Source organism: Galeopterus variegatus, unplaced genomic scaffold (assembly GCF_000696425.1).
Source record: "Galeopterus variegatus unplaced genomic scaffold, G_variegatus-3.0.2 Scaffold331, whole genome shotgun sequence".
NCBI lineage: Eukaryota > Metazoa > Chordata > Mammalia > Dermoptera > Cynocephalidae > Galeopterus > Galeopterus variegatus.
The window spans coordinates 311,970-334,826 of record NW_007726442.1 but is presented as its reverse complement, the minus strand read 5'-3'; the positions used below and the strand labels follow the sequence as shown (position 1 = coordinate 334,826).

Sequence of the window (22,857 nt, the reverse complement as noted above, 5' to 3'; positions counted from 1 at the left end):
GCCACCTGGTTTACTACAATGCAGTCTTCTGGTCTTCCTGGCTAGGGCAAGAAGAGGTCCAGCCCCAGCCCTATGAGTGGGTGGTACAAGATGATTTGACACCTTCAGGATAACATCCAAGCCATAATTGCACCCTATCATTGGGAAGTGTCGAGTGTGCTGGTAAAACCAGGAGCACCAATCAATACCTAAGTTATGAAAATAAAAAATAAAATCCCTTCTGGAGGTCCGTGAAGCCCTTGCTCATATGGGACTTACCAAGTTGAAGAGTTGTGTGCACAAAGAATGGGACTCTCTGACAGGGGAAGGGCAAAAATGACTGAAGCTTTCTTCTGATTTATTTTATCCTGATAGAAACATTCTGAGGAGTCACAGGGGAAGAGGGTTGGCTGGGATAAGGGACATTCAGAAAGGACTGGGGAGTGCTAGACAAATTGGACAGGTGCATACATATAGAAACACAAGACACAAAGACACCAGATCTGGAACGGGGTGACTGAAATGGCCAGACAACTGGCATGCTGACAGGCTGAGTTTGACATGCCCCAGCACAAACAGCAGGAGGGAACAGCATTGACCTTTGGGTGAGTGACAGGATGATGGCAAAGTGGCCCCACTGCTTGCTGTTTGGGTAGCGCTGGTGCTGTAGAGAGGTGAGGAATGCTCAATGAGGTGGAGACAACGTGTCTTTGTGGAGTATGACTGGGAGCTCCTGCAGACTGCCTCAGTTTCTCCCTTTGTTTCAAAGCCTCAAGCTTTGCAGGTAAAGTTTGGACTAGTTGCCTTGGAAGATCACCTGTCTGATAGCGTGTGATTTGAGGTGTGTGTGTGAGAGAGGGAGAGAGTGCGAGCAGAGCATGGCTGAGCATGGGGGGAATTGGGCCATGCCCCAGGACTTGAGCCATCTCTGGCACAAAAGGAGTTAATGGCAGGGACCGCGCCCCCCCTTGTCCGGGCACGCGCAGCGCGCCCCTTCGGTGCGCGGGCACAGCAGCCAGGCTGCCGGAGAGCTGATCTCGGGGATTCGGGTGCGGAGCCCTTGGCCTGGAGGCGATATGGGTGGTCCGTGGCCCGGTTCAGTCAGCCGCAGCAGCCCGGGGAACAGGTGAGGCCGCCTGCCCCGGTCTCTCATCCTCTAGCTGCCCATACCTTGCCCCCATCCTTTCCCCTCCCAATCCCAGACTCCTCCACTCCCCAGCCAGTGGCCCCCATCCCTTTCACCCCCATGTTCTTCATCGCCACCCCTGACCCCCCAATCCTCCCCCGCTTCTCTCCTCCACCTCCTCCCTAAATCCCACATCCCTAATATCCTCCCGCCCATGGTTCCTCTGTTTCCACAGCTCAGCCCGCATGCTCATCAAAATACCTCTATCAAGGGCCCCAGCCCCATTTCTGTATTGCACATTGCCAGTCCCCCCTCCCCGGCAGTACAGCCCCATCTCCCTTCCATCATAGCATCTCATAGCCAGGCTCCCTCCCCCACTCTCTGCAGCCCCCCCACCTAATGGAGGCCTTTATTCTATCCTCCCCCATTCCAGTACAACTCCATCACCCAATACCATTCCAAACCCTCATAGCCCTCAATACTGCAGTTCTCAATACTGGTCCATTCCCACACAATGCCCCTCGCCCAACACCACTCCAGCCCCAAAAGTACCCCCAGATGCCATTCTCATCCCTGGCATTGCTGCTTCCCCTTGTCTTTTCCCAAATTGCAAGTTGGACTGGGATGGAGATTTTGGCCTTGGGGACTCACAGTGGGTCCTAGGGTACAGAGGGCGTTTGGGGGTCGGTCAGTTTGTCTAGGCGTTCACAGGAGATGGGCTGCACGGGGACTGACTCGAAGGGGAATTTGGCATTTGGCGCCGAAGGGTTACTGGAGAGGGAGGCATCCCAAAAGGGTTAATGGAATTGGTGGGGTGGGGGCGGCACCGAGGGGGTTAATGGGGGGGTTGCTGGCGGGGAAGCCGTGTGAATGAGCAGTCTGTGCCCCGGAGTTGCCATGGAGATGGTGAATGGGGGGATTGTGTGAACTCAGCTGCGGACTATCCCCCCCCATACACACACCCACCCACTCCCTCCTGCCCCACCTCCGTATTCCTACCCCTTCCTTTCCCTTCCCTTCCTCCCCCCAACCCCGGGTGCATTCTGGGCAGTCTGGGACCTTCCCTCCCATAGTTTGCTCCCCATTTTCCCATTTCCTCTGAGCTCCCACCCCTTTAGCCACTTTAGCCCTCTCTCCTCCTCCTTTCTCTTCTCTCTCTCTCTCTCACACACACACACACACACACACACACACACACACACACACACTCTTTTCCCCTCTCGTGGCGGCTGATTGTTGGGCGTTCCCAATCTCCCTCCCCCACCCCTTCAGCCAGTTCTTAAAGGAGCAGGCCTGCAATCTTGGAAGGCGGGAGAAGTGGGGGGAAACTAAATGTGTGAGCGTGTGATGTGCGTGTGTGTGCGTGCATATGCGTGTGTGTGTAACCATGCAGAGCATCTGTGTGTGCCTGTGCATATGTGTTGACTGTGTAATTGTGTCAGAAGGCCTGTGTGTCTGAGTGTGTTGCTATTTCTGTTTCTGTCTCCACCTATGTGTCACCATTATGCTGCATGTGTCTCTAGATATTTACCTATGTGGGTATGTGTGATTATATTTCTGTGAGTCTCTGTGTGTATCTCTGAATGTATCGCTCTGTGAAGCTCTGGCTGTATGAGGCGCTCTGTCTCACAGTGTGGGACTATATGAGGGGATCTCTACGGGTTTGGAATGTATGTCTCTGCCAGAGAATATTGCAGTGGCTGTGATCCTGGCTTGGTCTCTCTCGCTCCCTCTTTGAGTCTTTATGAGTTTATTTCTGTGAGTTTCTGAGTGTGTGTCACCTACACTCTGTTGTTTATTCTACCCCGAACTAGCATCGGCAATGCCTGGGGTGCTAGGCAGAAGGGTTTCTGCCTCAGTTCTGGCATTTAGTGTGAATTTAGAGATAGGCAACAGGAAGGACCAAGGCTTAAGGATTTGGGAGCAGTGAGGGCTAAGAAGAAATTACAGGAGGGGGATCGGAGGGGCTGGGGACTCTGGTGAATGGCTGGCCTGTCCCCTGCCCTGCCTGCGGGTGAGGGTGTCCCTCTGTGAGACCCTCTGCCTATCTGCTGCTTTCTCTTCTCATGCCTTAGTGTCCTGGAATGAGGTTAACAATGCTACACTCTCCTGATGTGGAGGTCCCTGTGTGGGATTATAGGGACCCATGGGTCAGACAGCTCAGTGCTCACATAGCATGTCCAGGGATCCAAGCTCCATTTCCAGTTCTCCGCACACCCTGCTACCACATGCTACTCTGACTTCAGCCTATCCTGATGAACTCCATTAGCTATGGGGTTGAAGTCTGGGGATTGTGAACTTGTGGTCCCAACAATTGTCACTCTGTCAGTCCCCTTGGATTGTCCAACCACAGCCAGGCACATAGAATGGTTCTGACTGGCAGTGGATCATCTGTGAGTCCCTGGAATCCTGGGCATGTGAAACCTCTCCTAACTGTAGGAGAATAACCCAAGTCCAGCAGGGGCCCAAAGACTAACTCTGTAGCCCTCCCAGACCATCTTGGATGACGCATACTTCCCTCTTTCCACAGGCCTGTCTGGCCCTGAGGGAGTCCCCTTTCTGAAGCTGTGGTGCTTGGACGACCTGCTCTCTGCGTTGCTGGGCACCTATAGGTGTCCCTCGAGAGCTCAGTTTTGAGGTTCAAGTCAGTGTGGTCATGAAGGGGCTGCCTATTGGGCTGATGCTGTGACCCTGGAGTCTGCCTCTCCTGCCAGTCCCCCTGCCCGGAACATGTGGCTGCGGCTTGGCCCGCCCTCGCTGTCCCTGAGCCCCAAGCCCACAGTTGGCCGGAGCCTGTGCCTCACCCTGTGGTTCCTCAGTTTGGTTCTGAGGGCCAGTACACAGGCCCCAGCACCCACAGTCAATACTCACTTTGGGAAGCTAAGGGGTGCCCGGGTACCGTTGCCCAGTGAGATCCTGGGGCCTGTGGACCAATACCTGGGAGTGCCCTACGCAGCTCCCCCAATTGGCGAGAAACGTTTCCTGCCCCCCGAACCACCCCCATCCTGGTCGGGCATCCGGAACGCCACACACTTTCCCCCAGTGTGCCCCCAGAACATCCACACAGCTGTGCCCGAAGTCATGCTGCCAGTCTGGTTCACTGCCAACTTGGATATCGTCGCTACTTACATCCAGGAGCCCAATGAAGACTGCCTCTACCTGAATGTCTATGTGCCCACGGAGGATGGTGAGTGCAGCAGCCAGGCACTGTGCCCTCCCTGCCTCCCGCCTGCCCTGTTGTGTTTGTGGCTTGCATGTGGTTGTGTGCCCTGCAGCATGCGTCTCTCTGTCTGTGAAAATGCTTCTAACCATCACTCTGCTTGGCCTCCCCCTTCCCTCTCCCTGTTCTTCCCTCTCCCAGCATTGTCCGAGCTCCCATGTGTGAGTGACACTGTTGCCAGGAGGGGCCTGGCCAGGCCTGAAAGTTTTGACAGGTCTAGGTCCAGTGCTGGATGGGGGTTCCCTGGGGGAGTTTGGGTCACCGCTGGCAGCTGCCCGCGGGAGGATGCTGACTCCAACAGGCTCCTCTGTTGCCATTCCACCTGCTTCAAAAGGTGGTAGGTGTGTCTAGCCAAGGGAGCTGAGTGTGTGTGGGAGGCAGAGGGCAAGCCCGGTGGGCAATGCTTAGATGCCTCCTCTTTCGCTAGCTGATGCCTCCTCCCATGGGGGTCACACTAAGGTAAGTGACAGAAACAAGGAGATGGTGGGACAGGCTCTCTGCCATGTGCCGCCTGCAGAGCAGCTCAGCTCTTGGGGCCTGGGGGGTGGGGGGGGGGGTGCATGCCCCTGGGCAGAGGCCTCCTGTTATTTTTTAGTTTTTTATTCATTTTACAGTAAAGCGGATTTCCAAGGAATGCGCCCGAAAGCCCAACAAGAAAATTTGTAGGAAAGGAGGTAGGTAGCGAGCCGGCGGGGAGGGAGAGAGAGAGAGAGGGAGGGCTGCCTGCCCACCTACCCTTGCCCCTGAGGACCCAGCCTTCCTTCAAGTAGCCCAGGCTCAGGGGTACTGAGCAAGCATAAGCTCCACCTCATCCGAGGGCCCTGGCTACTTTTCAGGGAGGATTTGGTGGCCTGAGGCAGGTTCAGAGCAGAAGCAGCAACCCCATTTCTTCCGATCTTCCCAGTCCCAAATTCCACCCTAAGAGTATGCCAAAGACAGAGCCAGTGGCTCTCTCCATAAGACCTCAGGAGAAATTAGGCAGCCAAGATGGAGCTAGAGGCTCTGCCCCCCCGCCCCCCAGGTGGAGCCACAAGACCATACCTCCTGTGCTCCTTCTGGGGTTGAAAGTCTAGGCTCAACCCTTCCAACCCAAGGCTTAGACCAAACGTGTACACAGGTTTAGTAACTCCTGCCATACACACCCCTGCCCTTGCCCCTGCACCTCTGGCCAGAGCACAGCTGAGAGACCCAGGCTGCTCTGGTGGCAGAACTTGAGGGTCTCTGGGAACTATGGATCTAAAGGAGGCACAAGATCCTGAATTTTAAATTTACCCTCTTGCTGAGAGGAGTTTGTCCCTGTGCATAATAATTCTTCCTGTTCAAATACCACTTTACATTTTCTACAAAGTGCTTTCATATTTGCCTCATAAAATTCTCCTCACACCTCTGGAAGTGTAGAAGGCAGGAATCAGTATCCCAACATTACAGATGAGGAAACAGGCTCAGGGAGTGACTTGCTGCTGCTCAAGGCCCCATTGCTGGTCTATGGCAGAGCTGGGACCAAAACCTGGGTCTCTTGACCCTCAGGACATGTTCTTTCCACTGTAGCACACAGAGTCAACTCCCATCTGGTCATTCCCACCTCCCCAACTCTGAAAAAAAATGGTGAAATGTGGATGGGTTGGGCTGAATCGAAAACAATAACAGCCTAAAGAACAAGTGGGAAATCACAACCTGATCCCTACAACTGTTGGGCAAGCTCGGTTTTGCCCTCCTTTGATGTCCTAGGGCAGGTTTTCTCAGAGTGGGGTGGTCAGAATTCCTGGGATGGAATGCTCTCTGCTGAATAAGAATCTCTGTGGGCAGAGTCTGGGAATCTACATGTTAAACATGTGCCCTGAGTGCTTTTGATGCACACTGAAGCATAGAGTGAGACCCGCTGCCCTAGGGATAGTGTCTCACCGAATCCCCACACCTGGCCTCACACACAGTAGGCAATCAGTGTTTTTCCTCATGAACGCAGAAGCGTTGTGGTGCTGGAGAAAGAGTACAGGTCTGGGAAGCACAAAGCCTGACTTGAGTCCCAGCTCTGCTGCCAACTCACAGTGAGACCTTAGGCAAGTCTTTTCCTTTAAGAACCTCTGTTTCCACATCTGAAGGTGGTAGGGGACCATTCTGGCCTTAACATTCCATTAGCCTACAAATGAATTCAGGAAGAGGGTCTCTTCAACCTGCTCCTATGACTTAGTTAGTGGAGTGAGGTAAGGAGAGGAGATGACATTAATACTAACATTGACCATTTCTTAGGAAGTATAATCTCCCCAAAGCTCCAGTAAGAGCCCTAGGGCATCCATTCCAGCCCTGAGAGTTTGGCCAAAGAGCTGACTGGAAGTCCCTACTCTCAAATTCAAGCATTTATCAATCGCGATTGTTGACTATGGGCAAGGTCATATGCTAGGTGCTTTTGGGATGTGGAGGGATGCTCTGAAGAAGCTCCTAGCCTAAAAATTCAGCTGGTTTTCCTGAGCCCCAAAGCCAGTTTGGGAAGTGGGTTCCAGACAGTGTCGGGGAGGGCATTTGGTCATTTAGCTGTTCAAATTAGTTCCCTATCCAGGGACTGTTGGCCATTTAGAACAGTTACAAATCTTGTTTCTTGGGAGAGCCCCATACCCAGAGGTCATTAGTGTTGTGGTGTGCATAGGTCAGGCGGAGCCCGGTTGGGGGCCACAGCGTCTGAGTATGGTGGTCGAGCTGGCCTGGGTGAGAGGCACAGCAGCAAGTGCCAGGCTGAAGGGGCAAAGGCATCTGTGCAAAGGAGTCCGGGACAATGCAGCAACCCAGGGACACTCAGAGGGGGCCAGAAGGGACGCATCTACTTAGGGAGGATGGGAAATAAACGGTTTCCTGGGTAAGACCTCCCCTGACCCCCATAGGGTTGAAGGGAATTCATGTCTAGGGATGAGTGATTCCTCTCAGTGTGGTGGATTGTCCACTGTGTGGGCTATGATGCCCATGTCCCATAGGGCTTCTGAGGGAAATACTGGCAGGTGTTGAGCTAATTTGTTAGGACAGTAGGCGCCACCAGAAGTTCAGGAAGCCGGAGGCGGTTTCTACCCTAGGGCTGGGCTCTTGCCCTAGTTGAAAAGCCATTTTGTAGTATGAGGGTGGTTTCTGTTTTGATTAGTTGCTGCAAGGAAATCCAGTCACCAGAGCCCAGAAAGAGGGCTATTTGAGAAAAAAGCCCTGAGAAAGAGGGCTATTTGCTACTTCCAGGCTGAGGGTATCTGGTGTCATACATGCAAGAGGGTAAGCACTGGGGTACCAGCAGAGTTCCCTCTATTTCCACACACTGACCAGCACCCAGGCAGTAGGTCCTCTCTCTCCACAGCTGTTCTCAAGATACACTTCGAGTCTCCTTAGAACAGAAAGGAGAATGGGTGCCAGCTTACCCCCAGGTCCTAAATGTCTCTCTTCCCTCTAGTCTCTTCTTTTCTCTCCTCTCCTCCCCTCCCCTCTCCACCCATCCATGCCTCTTTTCTCATCTATTTCTTACTTTTCCTTTCCCTGTCCCAGAAAGGTGGCATGGTGCAATGGAAAGACCACGGGCTTTGGAGTCAACCAGACTGGGTTTGAATCTCACCTGTAGCACTTCCTAGCTTTGTGATCTTGAGCAAGTCACTTTACCTCTCTGAACCTCAGTTTCCCCATCAGTGAAACAGGAATATGAATAGTACCTACCTCATTGGGGTATAAGGATCAAACAATATGGCAGAAGTAGAGTGTCTGACATATGGTAAATATCCAGTACATGGTAGGAGCTGTTACCATTATTCCTATCTCTTTGTTTCTCTTCTCCCCCCCACACACCATCGTCCCTTTCTCCTTTTCCCCTTTCTCCTTTCCCTCCCTCTGTCTCTGGCTCTCTCTACATCTCAGAGCAATGCTTGCTGCTCTCAAGACTGGTTCCTGTGGGCAGGAACCCCATTTGCCATTAACCAGAGCAGGGGGCTCCAACAAGGAAGACCAGAGGGAAAGCTTCATTTCCCATTTTCTGCTGTGGGAATCAGGGTCAGCTGAGGCCCGGCTTGAGCCTGACCACTGGGCCCTGATAGCTCAGGCCTGGGGTCCCTGGTACACCTCTCTGTCCTAAATACCTCACCTTGATATCCACCCATGCTGGCAATGTCACCCTCACCCTCAGTACCTGTCCTTGCTCTCCAGCTCGACCTGCCCTTGTACATACGTGAAGCCCCTTCCACGCAGAATGAATTCTTCCCCTGAGTGGGTCTCTGGCTCTGTGCCCTAGCCCACCGGTTGCTACCTCCTTCCTAACGGGGAAGGTAGTTGGTTGAGATGGGCTGTTGGGGACAGGCAGGCGGGGCGGGGAGGTGCAGGGAGGCCAGCACAGCAGTGGCCTGCAACACCATCATCCTGATGAAGGTCTGGGCCTCAGCCCACCCATTCCCTCAGTTCTTGCCATCCCTCCTGCCTGTCCTGGGCCCAGGCCCAGAGCTGGCTTGCTGGGCCACACTGCAGTCATGCTGTTTTTGAATTCTCTCTCTGTTTTGTTCTCTGTTCTGTGCTGTTATGTCTCCCCGTGTCTGGTCCCCAGGATCCGGCGCTAAGAAACAGGGCGAGGACTTAGCGGATAATGACGGGGATGAAGATGAAGGTATTTGGGGGCTGCAGGGCGTGGCGGCTGGTGCATGGCACAGAGCCCCTCCCCTTCTCGATGGGGAGAAGCCCCGTCTGTCTGTCTGTCCGTCCGTTGGTGTGTTTCTGTTCTTGTACAAGGCCATTGGGCTGTTCATCTGTCTTTGGCCTCGTTGGCCACTGGGAGTTCCCGGGCGATGTACACGGCTGGCAGGAGCAGAGGACCACAAGCAGAGCCATGGGTCGGGAAGCCTCCTCGCCCTGGTCCCCCTCCCCTCTCCCATCTTCTGTGGTTCATGGGCACATGCCCCTACTGAGCAGCAGGGAGAGTGGAGAGAAAGCAGGGCCATGGGAGGGCAGGAGAGGCACGAAAGAAACCAAATAACGAGGAGATACCTGTTGTTTCATTGAGGAGACCCCTGTGTCTTGCAGGAAGCCTGGCTCCTGGAAGGGGCCCCAGCAGGACAGTGAACTGAGGAGTGAGACAGTGACAACCAAAGGGGCCGGAGAATAGTAGCACCTAGAACCTCCCTAACCTTCTTTCAGAAAGAAAGAGATGGTCTCAGGGACAAGGGTTGCAGTAGGTTCAGGACAGGGCCAGACAGACTGGGGACTAAAATGCCAAGCCGAGGCCAGGACACCACAGACATCGGTAGATGGCATAGGTGATGATCAGACCAGCCTTTCTCCTTGGGGAAACAGGTTCTGTTTGCTCTGCAGCAGAGAGCGTTCCCTTCTACCTTCATGCCCTGCTCCTGCCCCTTTGCCCATGGAGGGCCAGACAGCTCAGGGGGGCCCACTGGTGATGGGTAGGGCTGTGCTGGTGTGGCAGAGAGTGTTGGTCCAGCTCGCAGACTGCCGGGCTACAGGCACAGGTGATCAGGCCTGGAACCTTCTTGTGACCACCCTAGCCCCAACGCCGTGCTGCCTGGGCTTGGGAGCAGCTGCTTGACAGTCCCTTGTTGAATGACCTCTGGGAGGCTCCATCTTCATCTTAATGCTGCTGGGAGTGGCTCTCTCATCCTTAGTTCCACCCCATCCCCAGTGTTTCTGGTTAAGTCTGCGCAGGGAGAATGGGGTAAATGGGCACACGGCTAAGGAAACATGTCAATAAGGTTCCCCCCACCCCATCTCTGCCATTCACTCCCCTTTACCCACATCCTTCCTTGTTTTATCCCTGTGCCACCCCTTATTCCCACACCTCTTGTCTCTGTCTGCACTGGGGGGCCAGCTGCTGCCAATAGCCATTTTTCCATGTAAATGGTCTAGTCTTGGGGTTTCAGGGCTCCCCAGCCTCTGCTCTCTAAAGCCATGTCAGGTCCCAGGACTCCTGGGTGCCCAGGGCAGGGACTCACCTGACACAGCTAAGAGACCAGCCCTTCCTCTTCCTGCTGCCCCCACCCCCGGGCCCCGCCATGGCCCACTTAGGCCTAGCTGTATCAGGCGTGCCTGGCTGCCTTCAGCTGGGAGGCCCTCGAAACCAGAGTCTTTACAAACCTCACTCAAGTCCAACTGTCTCTGGCCAACGCTTTAGCTCCAGGCTGATCAGCCCCACGAGTCCTGCCCTCAGGGATGGCAGTGGTGTCCTGGCACCTGGGATAGCTTTGCTGCCTGCATCCCTCTCCCCCAGGGCTGTCGGGGGCGGGGGAGGAAGGGCATCCTACCCAGCCTGTGTCTCACCCCTTCTACTTTCAGACATCCGGGACAGTGGTGCTAAGCCCGTCATGGTCTACATCCACGGAGGCTCTTACATGGAAGGGACAGGCAACATGATTGATGGCAGCGTCCTCGCCAGTTATGGCAACGTCATCGTCATCACCCTGAACTACCGGGTTGGGGTGCTAGGTATGGTTCCCTGCCAGTCGTCTAGAAGGAAGGCTGGCTTCTCAGGGGAGGAGGAGAGAATGCTGCGGGTTAAAAACAGGCAGCCTTGGTTCTCTAGCTGGTGTTAATGACCATAGTCAAAATGTTGTTATCCCGTGGCCTCTACCCAAGGGCCAGGGGCTTCTCCATATCTCCAGGCCATTTCTTGGAATGTTTAGATGCCACTGGAAATTCAAGCCAAACTTCACACCTTCTCTTAGGTCCCAAGCCAGGTCTCTGCTCCCAGATTTTTGCTTGGCTGAGTTTTGTAGAGTCCATTAATTTTCTAGTGTCCTATCCTCATCCCTCCCCACCCATCCCCACATCCCTAAACACCTCACCCACACACAGATATTCCTTTAGTCCACCCCGTGTCCACACATCCACCTCCATGCATACAGCTGTTTCTCAGCCACTCCACAAAGCACACACACATATAGCCCGTGTCCACATCTGCAGACCTCCTCACACACAAACACATTCTTCCCCAACTCAGCATACACTCCCTGCACACACGTCCACATACCCCATACTCTGTACATGCCACCTCCACACACCCCCACAGATTGCTGTCCCTTTCCATGTGTGTACACACACTCACATACTTCTCCCCGCACCTCTGTCCACATCTACACCCACACTCACCACACATCCCCACACCATGCTTTCCTCTCCCCCATATTTACACCCTACATAACACCTGCATCCTGCAGTCCACATCCACACCCAAACTCCCCACATATGCATCTTAAATGTCCATAAGTATTTCTTCCACCCACCCCACACTTAAACACACACCATATCCCCCTACACAAGCTGCTTCCACATCCACTCCACACACCCACATACTACACACATGCACACATCTGTCTGTCCCTCACCTTCCCCATGAAAACACAAATCAATATTCCCCCTCCCTACATGCATATACCCTCACCTGTATGTCCACACCACCCCACCCCACACATACACATACACACACCATATCCCTGCTTCCACGTCTACACACATCCTAGGCACTCCACTTATATATTCCCCCCACATATACACATACCCATAGACCTCCTACACATATGCCACACCACACACACGTGCATGCATACAGACTTACACACACACTCTCTTCCCCTACATACCATGCATATATACACCCAATAAATACATACGCACTCGTTCCCTCGCTCCACCCCACAAATAGATACACCTCCATGTACCTAGAGCTGCTTGTATGTCCATCCACACTTGCGCGCCTCTACCCACCCCAACCACACCCATGCACCCCCCCACGCTTACGTACCCCGTATATACGCACGTACACATTCCTTCTGCTCTCTCCACACATACACCCTCACACGCTCGCCCCGTTACCCGTGCTCCTCTTACAAACCCGTACACCCTTCCCCCACATACTGTGCGGTCACACGCTTGTTTTGGCAATTTAGGCTGCCCTTCTACCCTGTACCTTCCTTGGCGATCACCAATGCCTATCTGTGGCCAATGTCTTGAGGTTAACAAGTGCCTCAGAAAGGGTGACTGAGCATACAGGGCATTGCTACTTTTCAGATGCTCACCAAGGCCCTGGATCCCTGTAATGGCATGAAGGAGCCAACTTCTTGCCTGGGGTGTTTGTGTCCTCAGAGTTCCAATGTGGGTCTATTCTGTTTGTCAGGTCTGCAGGCCTGGATGCCAAACCAGCAATTTAGCATGGCTTACTCCATGGCCAGTTGGGGAATAGGACCTTATTTTAATGTGCTCTTGGCTATATTGCTTTGCCAGTTCCAATCCCAGCGGCCCTGGTGCTGCCTTTCACTTTGGGTGTGGTTGTGTGCACAGAATGGCAATCTCCTCTTGATTTAACCCTTAATGTTATGTGGGATAGGAAGACACCTTTTTACGGTTCGGATTGGAAAAATGATATTCCCTGAAGAAAACAGAGTCTGTGTCTCCAGTGGCACCAGGATACCGGGTATGGAGCACGCAGGGCACCACCCTGGCCTCTCCATGGTCTAGTGGGCTTGGGATTTCATGGTTCTGTCCCTGTTCCTCTGTCTTTCTGCATTGCCTCAGACACCATGGCAAGGCTCTTGCAAGATGTTCTATCCTGTTGAGAAAGGGGATCTGAATCTCATGGTACCATAAAGGTGGCTGTAAACCCACACACTAGGGCTGCACAGTTCCTGAGGAGTAACAAACGCACAACTGTAATCACACACAATATACAGACACACATGCGCAGTAGTTGAAGGCCAGAAGTAATTTTCCTACTTTCTTTTCTTAGGGTGATAGCAAATATTCAACTCAGCTGCTTTTAAAAATTATAAACACAAAGCTCCATTCTCTAAGGCTTATTGGAAAATACAGAGTATACTAAGAATATGCCTCAGTTCCATCTTTTCAGACCAGCTAGGAATGAAGGAAAAAAGAAAGCGAAGGAAGGGGGAGAGAGATGAGAAAGGGGGAGGGAGAAGAGAAAGGAAGAAAGAGAAGAAAAGGGCTGGGGAGAGAAAAGAGGATGAGAGCGACACAGGGAAAGGAGGCAGAGAGGAAACCGAAGGAGAGACTCATAGGATTTGAGGAGACTCAAGATTTCACATAGGATGTGAAGTCTCCACAGTGTCAGTTGAGAGCTGTGGGCTGTGCAGAAGGCTGTCACTGGTGAGCACTCCATATATCCTGATTTGCTGCCTACTTCACAACCCTTCAGCTGCTCTGATCCTTAAGCTTCTATATAAGAAGTTCTTAGCCTTTTGCGGGATCTTGGACACTTTTGAAATTCTTATGAAAGCTATGGACTCCCCTCCAGAACAATGTGCGTGCGCACACATGCACTTGTAAAAACAATTTCACAGATCCCTCTGAAGCTCATCCATGAAACTCAGGTTAAGAGCCCCCACTTTACAACCTCCTCTCATTTGGATAACCAGAACAGCACATCTGGGGGGCAGGAATGTTATTCTTTGGGCTTAAGCAGTTGATGATAAAAATAATATTACTCAAAACTCAGAAGGAGTCATAAACTGAGATTTGGTCAGAAGTTTCCCACCACTTCCTGTGTACCCTTCAGTTCCTGTTCTAGAACACAAAAATAATCAATAAGCCACTGATTGGATTCTGGGTACATACAAGATGTTTTTGTCTCTTGGCAGCAGATGTAGAACTTGGGTTTGTCCCTGACGTTTGGGGATTTTGCTGTGTAGCTGAGGCTTTGTTGTTTTGTTTCCCAAAGCATCCCAATACAGGTGGCCAGTTTTGGATTCCAATTACATGCATTCATTCACCCTTTCTCCCATGATTTTCTCCTGACCACTGAGCCCAAACAGACGGTTCACTCTAAGGTGCTTCTCTAGATATCTTGGATGATTCATGAATGTTGAGAATGTCACAAGCTAATCCATGGATCCCCTCCAAGGCAGAGGCGTAGCTATTATTAAAGAAGCCCCCTCTGGGCTTGGAGCCAACAAAATAAAGGGACTCCAGCAGGATATAGGATGTGGATATCCCTGGGGCTGAGGAAGGAGGGACTTGCCAAGTTTTATTCTGGGTTCCAGAACTTAATCCTACATCCTTGCTCAGGTGCCCTCCAGGCAAACTGAAAACCTGGTAAACATCAATCCTTGAGTGACACAAATATCTGGTTTTGATACAATCTGCCAGATCCCCCCGTCTTCTGTTGGCAAGCAGCTTACCATGTGCTGCGGTATAAATGTGGGCCCAGGGAGACTGGCTGGCTCAGATTTATTCTGACAATTTGTGGAGTTTGGTATTTCAGCCTCTATTCTCCCATGGTTTCTGTGGATGGCTGAGTTACTGGGGAACTAGCAGCAAGTGACTGTTATCCCAGACTGCCAGGTTTTGTGGGCTTACGGTCGCTCCCGTTTGCTGTGTCATCTGCCTGAGCCTGTTGGATGTAGTACTTCAGGCAGGACTCTTGTAGTGGGGATTGTTGACACGGTATCATCCACGTGCTTCAGTGCCCCTTATCTGGAGGCTCATGGGATCTGAGGGAGCAGAGAGTGATGGTCAAATCCTACCACCCAGCCCTTTCAGGCCATTGTTCCAACCCAGGAAATCGGTACATGTTGCAGAAATCTACTCTATTACATCCAAACGCAGGCTTTTCCTGCTGGTTAGGATGGACATATTTGACACATTTCTCTGAATGATACTTTGGCAAAGACTGAAGCCAAGACTGCTATTGCCTAAATGAGAGAAAAGAAAAAGAGAATATGGGGCAAGGCAAGAGGAGGTGGGAAGACTAAAAGAAGCACATAGGGATTTTTGCCAGAGGGTCTCAAGGCTTGAGCTTGGTCAGCATAGTTTTAAGACTCACAGGAGCTGCTTCATTTCTGAATGGGCCAGGCAGAGGAGAAGCTGGTTCCTTTGTCTGGAGGAACAAGGGCTCCTCCACTCATCCTCATTCAGGTTTTCTCTAATTCCTTTTCATTTCCTCATCTGGAACTTGGGGCTAAAGAGGTCTTGTGACTAGATCCTGGGAGGAAAAACTAAGTACTTTACATACTTAATTGTACCAAAGGTAAACTAGTAACACACTTGAAGAGGGTGAGATGAGCTCTTTTGCAGAAAATAGGTCCAGAAGAACTCAAGAAAGACAGTGATGAGGTCTTGCACCCGCTTGAATTTATTTGAATTCCATCTCTGCCCATGGACTGCCAGGATCACCGGAGAGCTCTCTGTGAGCTGTGGGAACCTCCTCAAACATGACCTCTCACTAACTTGATTCCAGGTGCTGTGAAGGAGCTTTTGACTGTGGAGTCAAAAAATACTGCTCCATGGCCTTGCCATGCCTTGCTTTTGTTTGTTTGTTGGCGGCTGGCTGGTACAGGGATCTGTACGCTTGACCTTGGTGTTACCAGCACCATGCTCTCCCAAGTGAACTAAATGGCCAAACTTCCAATACCTTGATTTTGAACTCCTAGCCTCCAGAACTGTAAGACAATAAATTTCTGTTGTTTTAAGAAAAACACAAATAAGTAAAGTGAGATACAAAAAAAAAAAAAAAAAAAATACTGCTCCAAGTATGGGTTTCCAATGTGTAGGATCACTGCAATTATCCACCTGGAAAGAACCTTCCAAAAGCCTAGGACAGGAGAAGATAGAGCCTTCCAAGAAACCTAAGGATCAGGGAAGAGAGATGAAATAAGGCAGCAGGATCAGTCTAAAATGGAAGCAGGGTGGGGGGAATATAGGACATCTCTGTGGGATAGCCAGCAGGTGGGCAGGAAGGTAGTCTCCATGGTAATAAGTCTCCACAGCAGCAAATCCCAGCAGATGGGTGGGAAGGTAGTCTCCATGGTGACATGTCTCCGCATCAGCAAATCCCAGTGGGTAGGCGGGAAGACCTGTTTCTGTGGTAACACACTGCACTGACTTCCCCATTTCTCCACCAGATTAAAAAGATGGCCTAACCCAGTGGTTTCTCAGCTTTAGCAGGCACCAGCATCACCTGGAGAGCTTATTAAAAACATAGATTGCTGGGCCCCAACCCCAGAGTTTCTGATTCAGTAGGTCTTGGAGGAAGAGAAATGGGAATCTACCCCGAGAATGAGAGGAAGGGAGCTATCCGAGGCCCTGGAAAGAAGTGAAGATGGACTAATTTGTACAGGAAGGGCAAGGAGAGCTTAGGGATTGTTGCTTCTTGGGATCTTCACTTCCTCCAGAGAGAGAGGAAGGAGAAAGAGAAGTAACTGTGGGTCTACAATGTGCTGTGCGTGTTATAGATGCTCGTGTTCATTTTATCCCTGCTACAACCCTATGAGGTATTTTTATCCTCATTTTACAGAAGAGGAAACTATGGCCCAGAGATTTTTAAATAACTTGCCCAAGGCTACATGGCTACATGTAAAAGAGCCAGAATTCAAACTAAGGACCAACTGACTCCAAGGTCCCTGCTCTTTCCACTATATCTTGCTAGATGTTATTAGGGTGATGTTCCCAGACAGTGCATCAGGGCAGAGGATGCTGAGTTCTGGCCATTTGCAGTTCCTCCAGTTTAAGTCTCCCTCCTGGAGGCATCTACTTCAAGTGGTTTGGAGGCCCCTTCTTCCAAATTGGATAATGGCTGGGAGGCAGAGAGCAGACCCTTCCTATATTGATGATGCTGGACCGTGCAGAAAGGAACGATGGTTTATGTTAGCTGGATGGAAAGAGCTATGCTGCGTGCTTACCCTGTCCCCATCTCCCTGACTTCTGCCTACCATCATAACCCAAATCCTCCATCCTTCCACCTTCGCTGTCCTCATGCCCTTTGTTGAATCCAGGTTTCCTGAGCACTGGAGATCAGGCTGCCAAGGGCAACTATGGGCTCCTTGACCAAATCCAGGCCCTCCGCTGGGTGAGTGAGAATATTGCCTTCTTTGGAGGAGATCCCCGCCGTATTACCGTCTTTGGCTCAGGCATCGGCGCCTCCTGTGTCAGCCTCCTCACACTGTCACATCACTCTGAGGGTGAGTAGCTCTTGGGGCAAAACATCAACTAACCAAGTGCTGGCTGCCCACCCTAAGCCCCAGGCCTTCCAGGCTCCAGAATGCCCAGCTCCATGGCCCAGGAGCACCCAGGGGGATCAGCCAGCCCTCTTCTACCAGTTCAGGATCCCCTCGGAGAGAGGGAAGGAAAGAATCCCATTTACATCCTGAGAAAGCAAGATTCTCCTTCTGATGTAGGAGTCTTATTTGGGAGAGTGGGAGTAAAATGCCTTTCTCTGAAGGGACAGTAGTTCTTTTTGAGCAGGGGAAACCTTTCAGTATGGGAAGGACGTGTTATTTCAGGGTAGAGATCTAGGGTGAAAATTGGTTTTTATGTGTAAGAAACACTCATTCTCTGCCTTTCTTGCTGAAGGACAAGTCTGTACAAGAGTGGAAATGTCTTTGAGGGGGAGGTGGGTCTGAAATGAGAATCACTAACCCGTGAGACGGGCTTCTTCCGAGGGACGATGGTCTATTACCAGACCCCAGCCCTCCTCCCGGGCTGTGCAGCCTACCTAAGGGAGACTCATTTTTAGACTCTCTCCTTGTGGTGGGTCCCTCTGCCAGTGACCATTCCAAGAAGGCTGAATAGGCCCTTTTTTGCTCAGCAGGAAATGTTCTCTCCACCTCTGGACTATAGAGAACATTCTATCTCTGAGAGGCAAAGCTGAGATTTTCAGGAAGAAAAGATCTTTCTGAAATACATGCCCTTCTCTGAAGTAAGGAAATCTGTGAGAGAGGATAATTTTGTTGTTGTTGTTGAAATCGATCCCATGAGTTAGTGATATTCTCACAGGAACACTTTCAGTCTGTCTTTGAAGAAGGCCTGTGTCTCAGAGAGGAGAATCACTTTCTCTGACCTTGAAATTCTGTCTCTACCCCTCTGGGGACTACCCTGGTGAGGGAAGACTATGGTGGGATCTGCATCTCTAAAGATAGAGGATGTTTTTCTAGGTGACAGTAGTGGGAACAGGAATCCTGCTCTTTTCCCCACAGAAGGGTGAAATGACTGGCTGTGAGGGGGCCTCTGTCTGGTTGGGGACCCTTTCCCTGGGGGGAGAAAGCCTTTCCTGGAGTGGTGCTATACTCTCATAGGGGTCTGTGTCTCTGGAGGCCTGGCTTCTTTAAACATTTCTTCTCCCTGTCTTTCTGTAACTGACTCTTAGAGAATAATCTTTGGAAAAATGAGGCTCTCTCGTAAGTAGTAATCTATATTTCTTGCCTTCTCTTTCCACCCATGCAAACTGCTTTTCTCTTAGAAAAATGAAATTGTGTGCCTGAAGGCCAAATTCTCTCTTGGGAATGTTGGGGCCAGGGAGATACCCTTTTTTTTTATCCTAGAGGGGGAAGAATCATCTTCTTTTTGAGTTTGGGGGACTGGCTCCCTCAGCTGGGGGAAAATCTGGATCTGAAGCATCAGTAGCTTCAGGAAAAGGAAAGTCTCTGTGGAGGCTACAGACTGGGAGGGCACACTCCCTAAAGAGTTTCAGACCCCAAGTCTCTTGCCCTCAGGGTCCTTCCCCAAACTCCCAGAATGTGGGGCTCTCTCCTGCCTGCATTTCTCATTTCTCATAAAAAAAGACCCCTTTGTGGTGTAAGTGCCAGCTCCCTGGTGGTGTGCTGGCACAGAGCTGGGCCCAGCTGGGCAGGAAGCAAGAGGGGAAGACAAGGCGAGATAAAGAGAGGGAGCATAAGGAGGCTGATGTCTAGGACCCAAGGGGTTAATTCTTTCTGGCATTTCCTTAACCCCCAAGTTACCAACCATCACACCAGGACAGGGAAGCAATGGAGGATCCAGGCAGGGGACTGTTCAGGGAAGGAGCTCAGCACCCCCACCTCTGGTTCTAACCCATCATCCACTGCCAAAGAGTTGTTCCTCCTTCCTAGCCCATTGGAACCATAGGGCAGCCTCAATAACAAAGGAATAAGTTTCAGTATGGCTGTGTGTGACACAACAGATCTGACCTGGTGCTGCCTGTCTTCTGTAGGGCTTTTCCAGAGGGCCATCATCCAAAGTGGTTCTGCTCTGTCCAGCTGGGCTGTTAACTACCAGCCAGTGAAGTACACCAGCCTGCTGGCAGACAAAGTGGGCTGTAACGTGCTAGACACCGTGGATATGGTAGACTGTCTTCGGCAAAAGAGCGCCAAGGAGCTGGTAGAGCAGGACATCCAGCCAGCCCGCTACCATGTGGCCTTTGGCCCTGTGATTGACGGTGATGTCATTCCTGATGACCCTGAGATCCTCATGGAACAGGGCGAGTTCCTCAACTATGACATCATGCTAGGTGTCAACCAGGGTGAGGGTCTCAAGTTTGTGGAAGGGGTGGTGGACCCTGAGGATGGTGTCTCTGGCACTGACTTTGACTATTCTGTCTCCAACTTTGTGGACAATCTGTATGGCTATCCTGAGGGTAAGGACACCCTGCGGGAGACCATCAAGTTCATGTACACAGACTGGGCAGACCGTGACAACCCTGAGACCCGCCGTAAAACACTGGTGGCACTCTTCACTGACCACCAGTGGGTGGAGCCCTCAGTGGTGACTGCCGATCTGCATGCCCGCTATGGCTCACCCACCTACTTCTACGCATTCTACCATCACTGCCAGAGCCTCATGAAGCCTGCGTGGTCAGATGCAGCTCATGGGGATGAAGTACCCTACGTTTTTGGTGTCCCTATGGTAGGCCCCACTGACCTTTTCCCCTGCAACTTCTCCAAGAATGATGTTATGCTCAGTGCTGTCGTCATGACCTATTGGACCAACTTTGCCAAGACTGGGTAAGGAGAAAATGGGGTTTCTTCTTCTTGGGGACCCCTGCATGCCCTCTGCTCTGCTCCTCTATCTATTTACTTCTTCCATCATCTCCCTTCCTAAGATATTACCAAAATCTTGCTTGGTAACCCCTTCACTCCCCTTCCTACCTCCCCTTCTTGAGTCTTTCATGTCATTTTTCTTCCTTCAAAAATTCTGTTGAGGCTCAGAACTCGGTTAGCATCAGGACCGAGAGTTACTGGCAGAACTATGGGATTCAGGGTTAGCTGGTCAGAGGCCTTGTGAAATGGGAATAAAGTACACTCAGAAGGAATCTGTGGAGGGGTTTTGGCAAAACTGGGCAGCTGCAAAGACCGATAGACGCTCATTAGCAGGTGAGAAGAAAAAGCATCTCTAGCCTGATCTTAGACTGTGAGCACAGGGAAGGATGAGATGGTTTCCATGACGCCATCATGGGGACTAGGAGTTTAAGCCCTGGGGGAGAAGGGGATGTTGACAGAGGGAGGGACCCTGAAAAAGATGGAAATAGTGGAAAGTTTTGCACTGGGAAAGAGGCGTGGGGTGGGTGTGAGAGGCAGAATGCTGGGCCCTTTTCTCATCCAGGTAGAGTGGTGACCCCAGATTTCCATGTGGTATTTCAGGGATCCCAACAAGCCGGTCCCTCAGGACACCAAGTTCATTCACACCAAGGCCAACCGCTTTGAGGAAGTGGCCTGGTCCAAATACAATCCCCGAGACCAGCTCTACCTTCACATCGGGCTGAAACCAAGGGTCCGCGATCATTACCGGGCCACTAAGGTGGCCTTTTGGAAACACCTGGTGCCCCACCTGTATAACCTGCATGACATGTTCCACTATACATCCACAACCACCAAAGTGCCGCCCCCGGATACCACCCATAGTTCCCACATCACCCGCAGGCCCAATGGCAAGACCTGGAGCACCAAGCGGCCAGCCATCTCACCTGCCTACAGCAACGAGAACGCCCAAGGGTCATGGAACGGGGACCAGGATGCAGGGCCACTCCTGGTGGAGAACCCTCGTGATTACTCCACTGAATTAAGTGTCACCATCGCAGTGGGGGCCTCCCTTCTATTCCTTAACGTTCTGGCCTTCGCTGCCCTCTACTACCGTAAGGACAAACGGCGCCAGGAGCCCCTGCGGCAGCCTAGCCCTCAGAGGGGTGCTGGTGCCCCTGAATTGGGAGCTGCTCCTGAGGAAGAGCTGGCGGCATTACAGCTGGGCCCCACCCACCATGAGTGTGAGGCCGGTCCCCCCCATGACACATTGCGCCTCACTGCATTACCTGACTACACCCTGACCCTGCGGCGCTCCCCTGATGACATCCCACTCATGACCCCCAACACCATCACAATGATTCCCAACTCCCTGGTAGGGCTGCAGACATTGCACCCCTATAACACCTTTGCCGCAGGGTTCAACAGTACTGGGCTGCCCCACTCACACTCCACTACCCGGGTATAGCTCCAGCCCAGAGCACAGCTATCTCCCAGCTCCCCCCTCCCAGATCCACAAACACATGCACAAGCAGATACACACACACACACACACACACACACATATGTATACGCACACACCCACACCCTACAGCAGACCCACCTGCACAGACAGATGTGGACATGCATCCGCATGTACAAAAACACAAATACGGAAGTAAACCTGAAAGAACACTTCAAATGGGGACGCAAATGAGTCCTTGGCAAACTGAGGACCCATGAAACAGCAGCTGAAGCCAGCTCCCTGCGCCTGACCACAGACACTCCTGGGGGGCCTGAAAGCAACAGCTGGACACCCCCTTGGTGCTCACCTTTGGCCTCTCGGAACTGCACCACCGACCAACTCCAGACTTGGGAGCTTTAAAGAGCAGACTAGCTCTTCCTCCCCCAGACTTGGTCTTTTTTCTGGCTCTTGTTTTTGCTGATTTCTTTTCTTTTCTTTTCTTTTTTTAAAAAATTTTGGAGCAAATGCTTTTCCAACCCGTGAGTGCTAAGAGGCTCTGGAAGGGAGAGCTCCAGACCCAGGTCTCTCTGGCTCCGGAACCCCCAGTGCTCACAAAATCAGACCAAGGAACAGGACCTCCATGAAAGAAACAAATTTGAGCAAGACCGTGGAGTGGAAGAGGAAGGAGTTAATGATAGATGGGCTGGAGGGCCATAGGGGAGAGATCTTCAACCATCTCTGTGTCCCTGTGGAGGACTGCAGAGAATGAAGGGTGACCTGCTTCCCCGAAAGGCCAGCAGCATTGACCTGGCTAGGCCAGGGTACTCTAGATTTGGTGAGCAAGGTACTGTGGAGGCCATGTCATTAGTGGGCCCCCGGGTATGAACTGGGTTCTGCCTCTGCCCTTGGGGAAATGCTATCAGAAATTCGCCCCATTTTCTTTACAATAGCTTTTGTGTCTGTCATTACTCTTTCAAAAAGGCGGTGTTTTTTGTTGTTGTTGGCTTTTTTTTTTAAAGAAAAGTTCTTAAAACACTAACGGAAACCCATGGAGTTGTCCTTTGTAAAAATTTTAAACACAGTGTCTTGATATAAAAATAAAAAATCCAGTTAGCACTCCCAACCTGCCTCCCTTGCACAGGCCGTGCCCCAGCAGACCCCCGCGCAGGGTGCCTTCTGTGGGCTAGGAATCAATCAGGCAGCCTCCCTCTGCCTTCTGTACCTTTAAGCTGATACAAGTCTGGGCTGCACTCTGCTGGCCCCCTGCACGAAGGCCTCTCCAATCTTAATCGGGTTGCTGTCCCCATCTCCCCTCTCCCCCAAAGCTCTGGGTTCCTGCAGCTGAAGCTTCTCTAAGCAT

The 22,857-nt window shown here is 51.7% G+C and overlaps 1 protein-coding gene across 5 annotated transcripts; it reads left to right on the top strand.

The window, feature by feature from the left end:
* Positions 1-971: 971 nt before the first annotated feature.
* Positions 972-22,620, top strand: NLGN3 (neuroligin 3). Of its 5 annotated transcripts, none has more exons than XM_008567559.1 (8): positions 972-1,105; positions 3,636-4,292; positions 4,940-4,999; positions 8,878-8,937; positions 10,614-10,763; positions 17,060-17,245; positions 19,252-20,041; positions 20,678-22,620. In XM_008567559.1, the coding sequence occupies exons 2-8, from the start codon at positions 3,836-3,838 to the stop codon at positions 21,519-21,521; spliced, it is 2,547 nt and encodes an 848-aa protein (XP_008565781.1). In that variant the 5' UTR covers positions 972-1,105; positions 3,636-3,835; the 3' UTR covers positions 21,522-22,620. The 5 variants fall into 5 exon arrangements, with proteins under 5 accessions (XP_008565781.1, XP_008565782.1, XP_008565783.1 ...); XM_008567562.1 differs by having other exon boundaries at positions 988-1,105; positions 4,149-4,292; XM_008567560.1 differs by lacking the exon at positions 4,940-4,999.
* The last annotated feature ends 237 nt before the right edge of the window (positions 22,621-22,857 follow it).

Bases quoted from the DNA above. Each gene is read 5' to 3' on its own strand.
- NLGN3 (XM_008567559.1), top strand. From the start codon at position 3,836: ATGTGGCTGCGGCTTGGCCCGCCCTCGCTGTCCCTGAGCCCCAAGCCC. The intron at 4,293-4,939 runs GTGAGTGCAGCA...TTCATTTTACAG, and splicing joins CTATGTGCCCACGGAGGATG to TAAAGCGGATTTCCAAGGAA. The intron at 8,938-10,613 runs GTATTTGGGGGC...TTCTACTTTCAG, and splicing joins TGACGGGGATGAAGATGAAG to ACATCCGGGACAGTGGTGCT.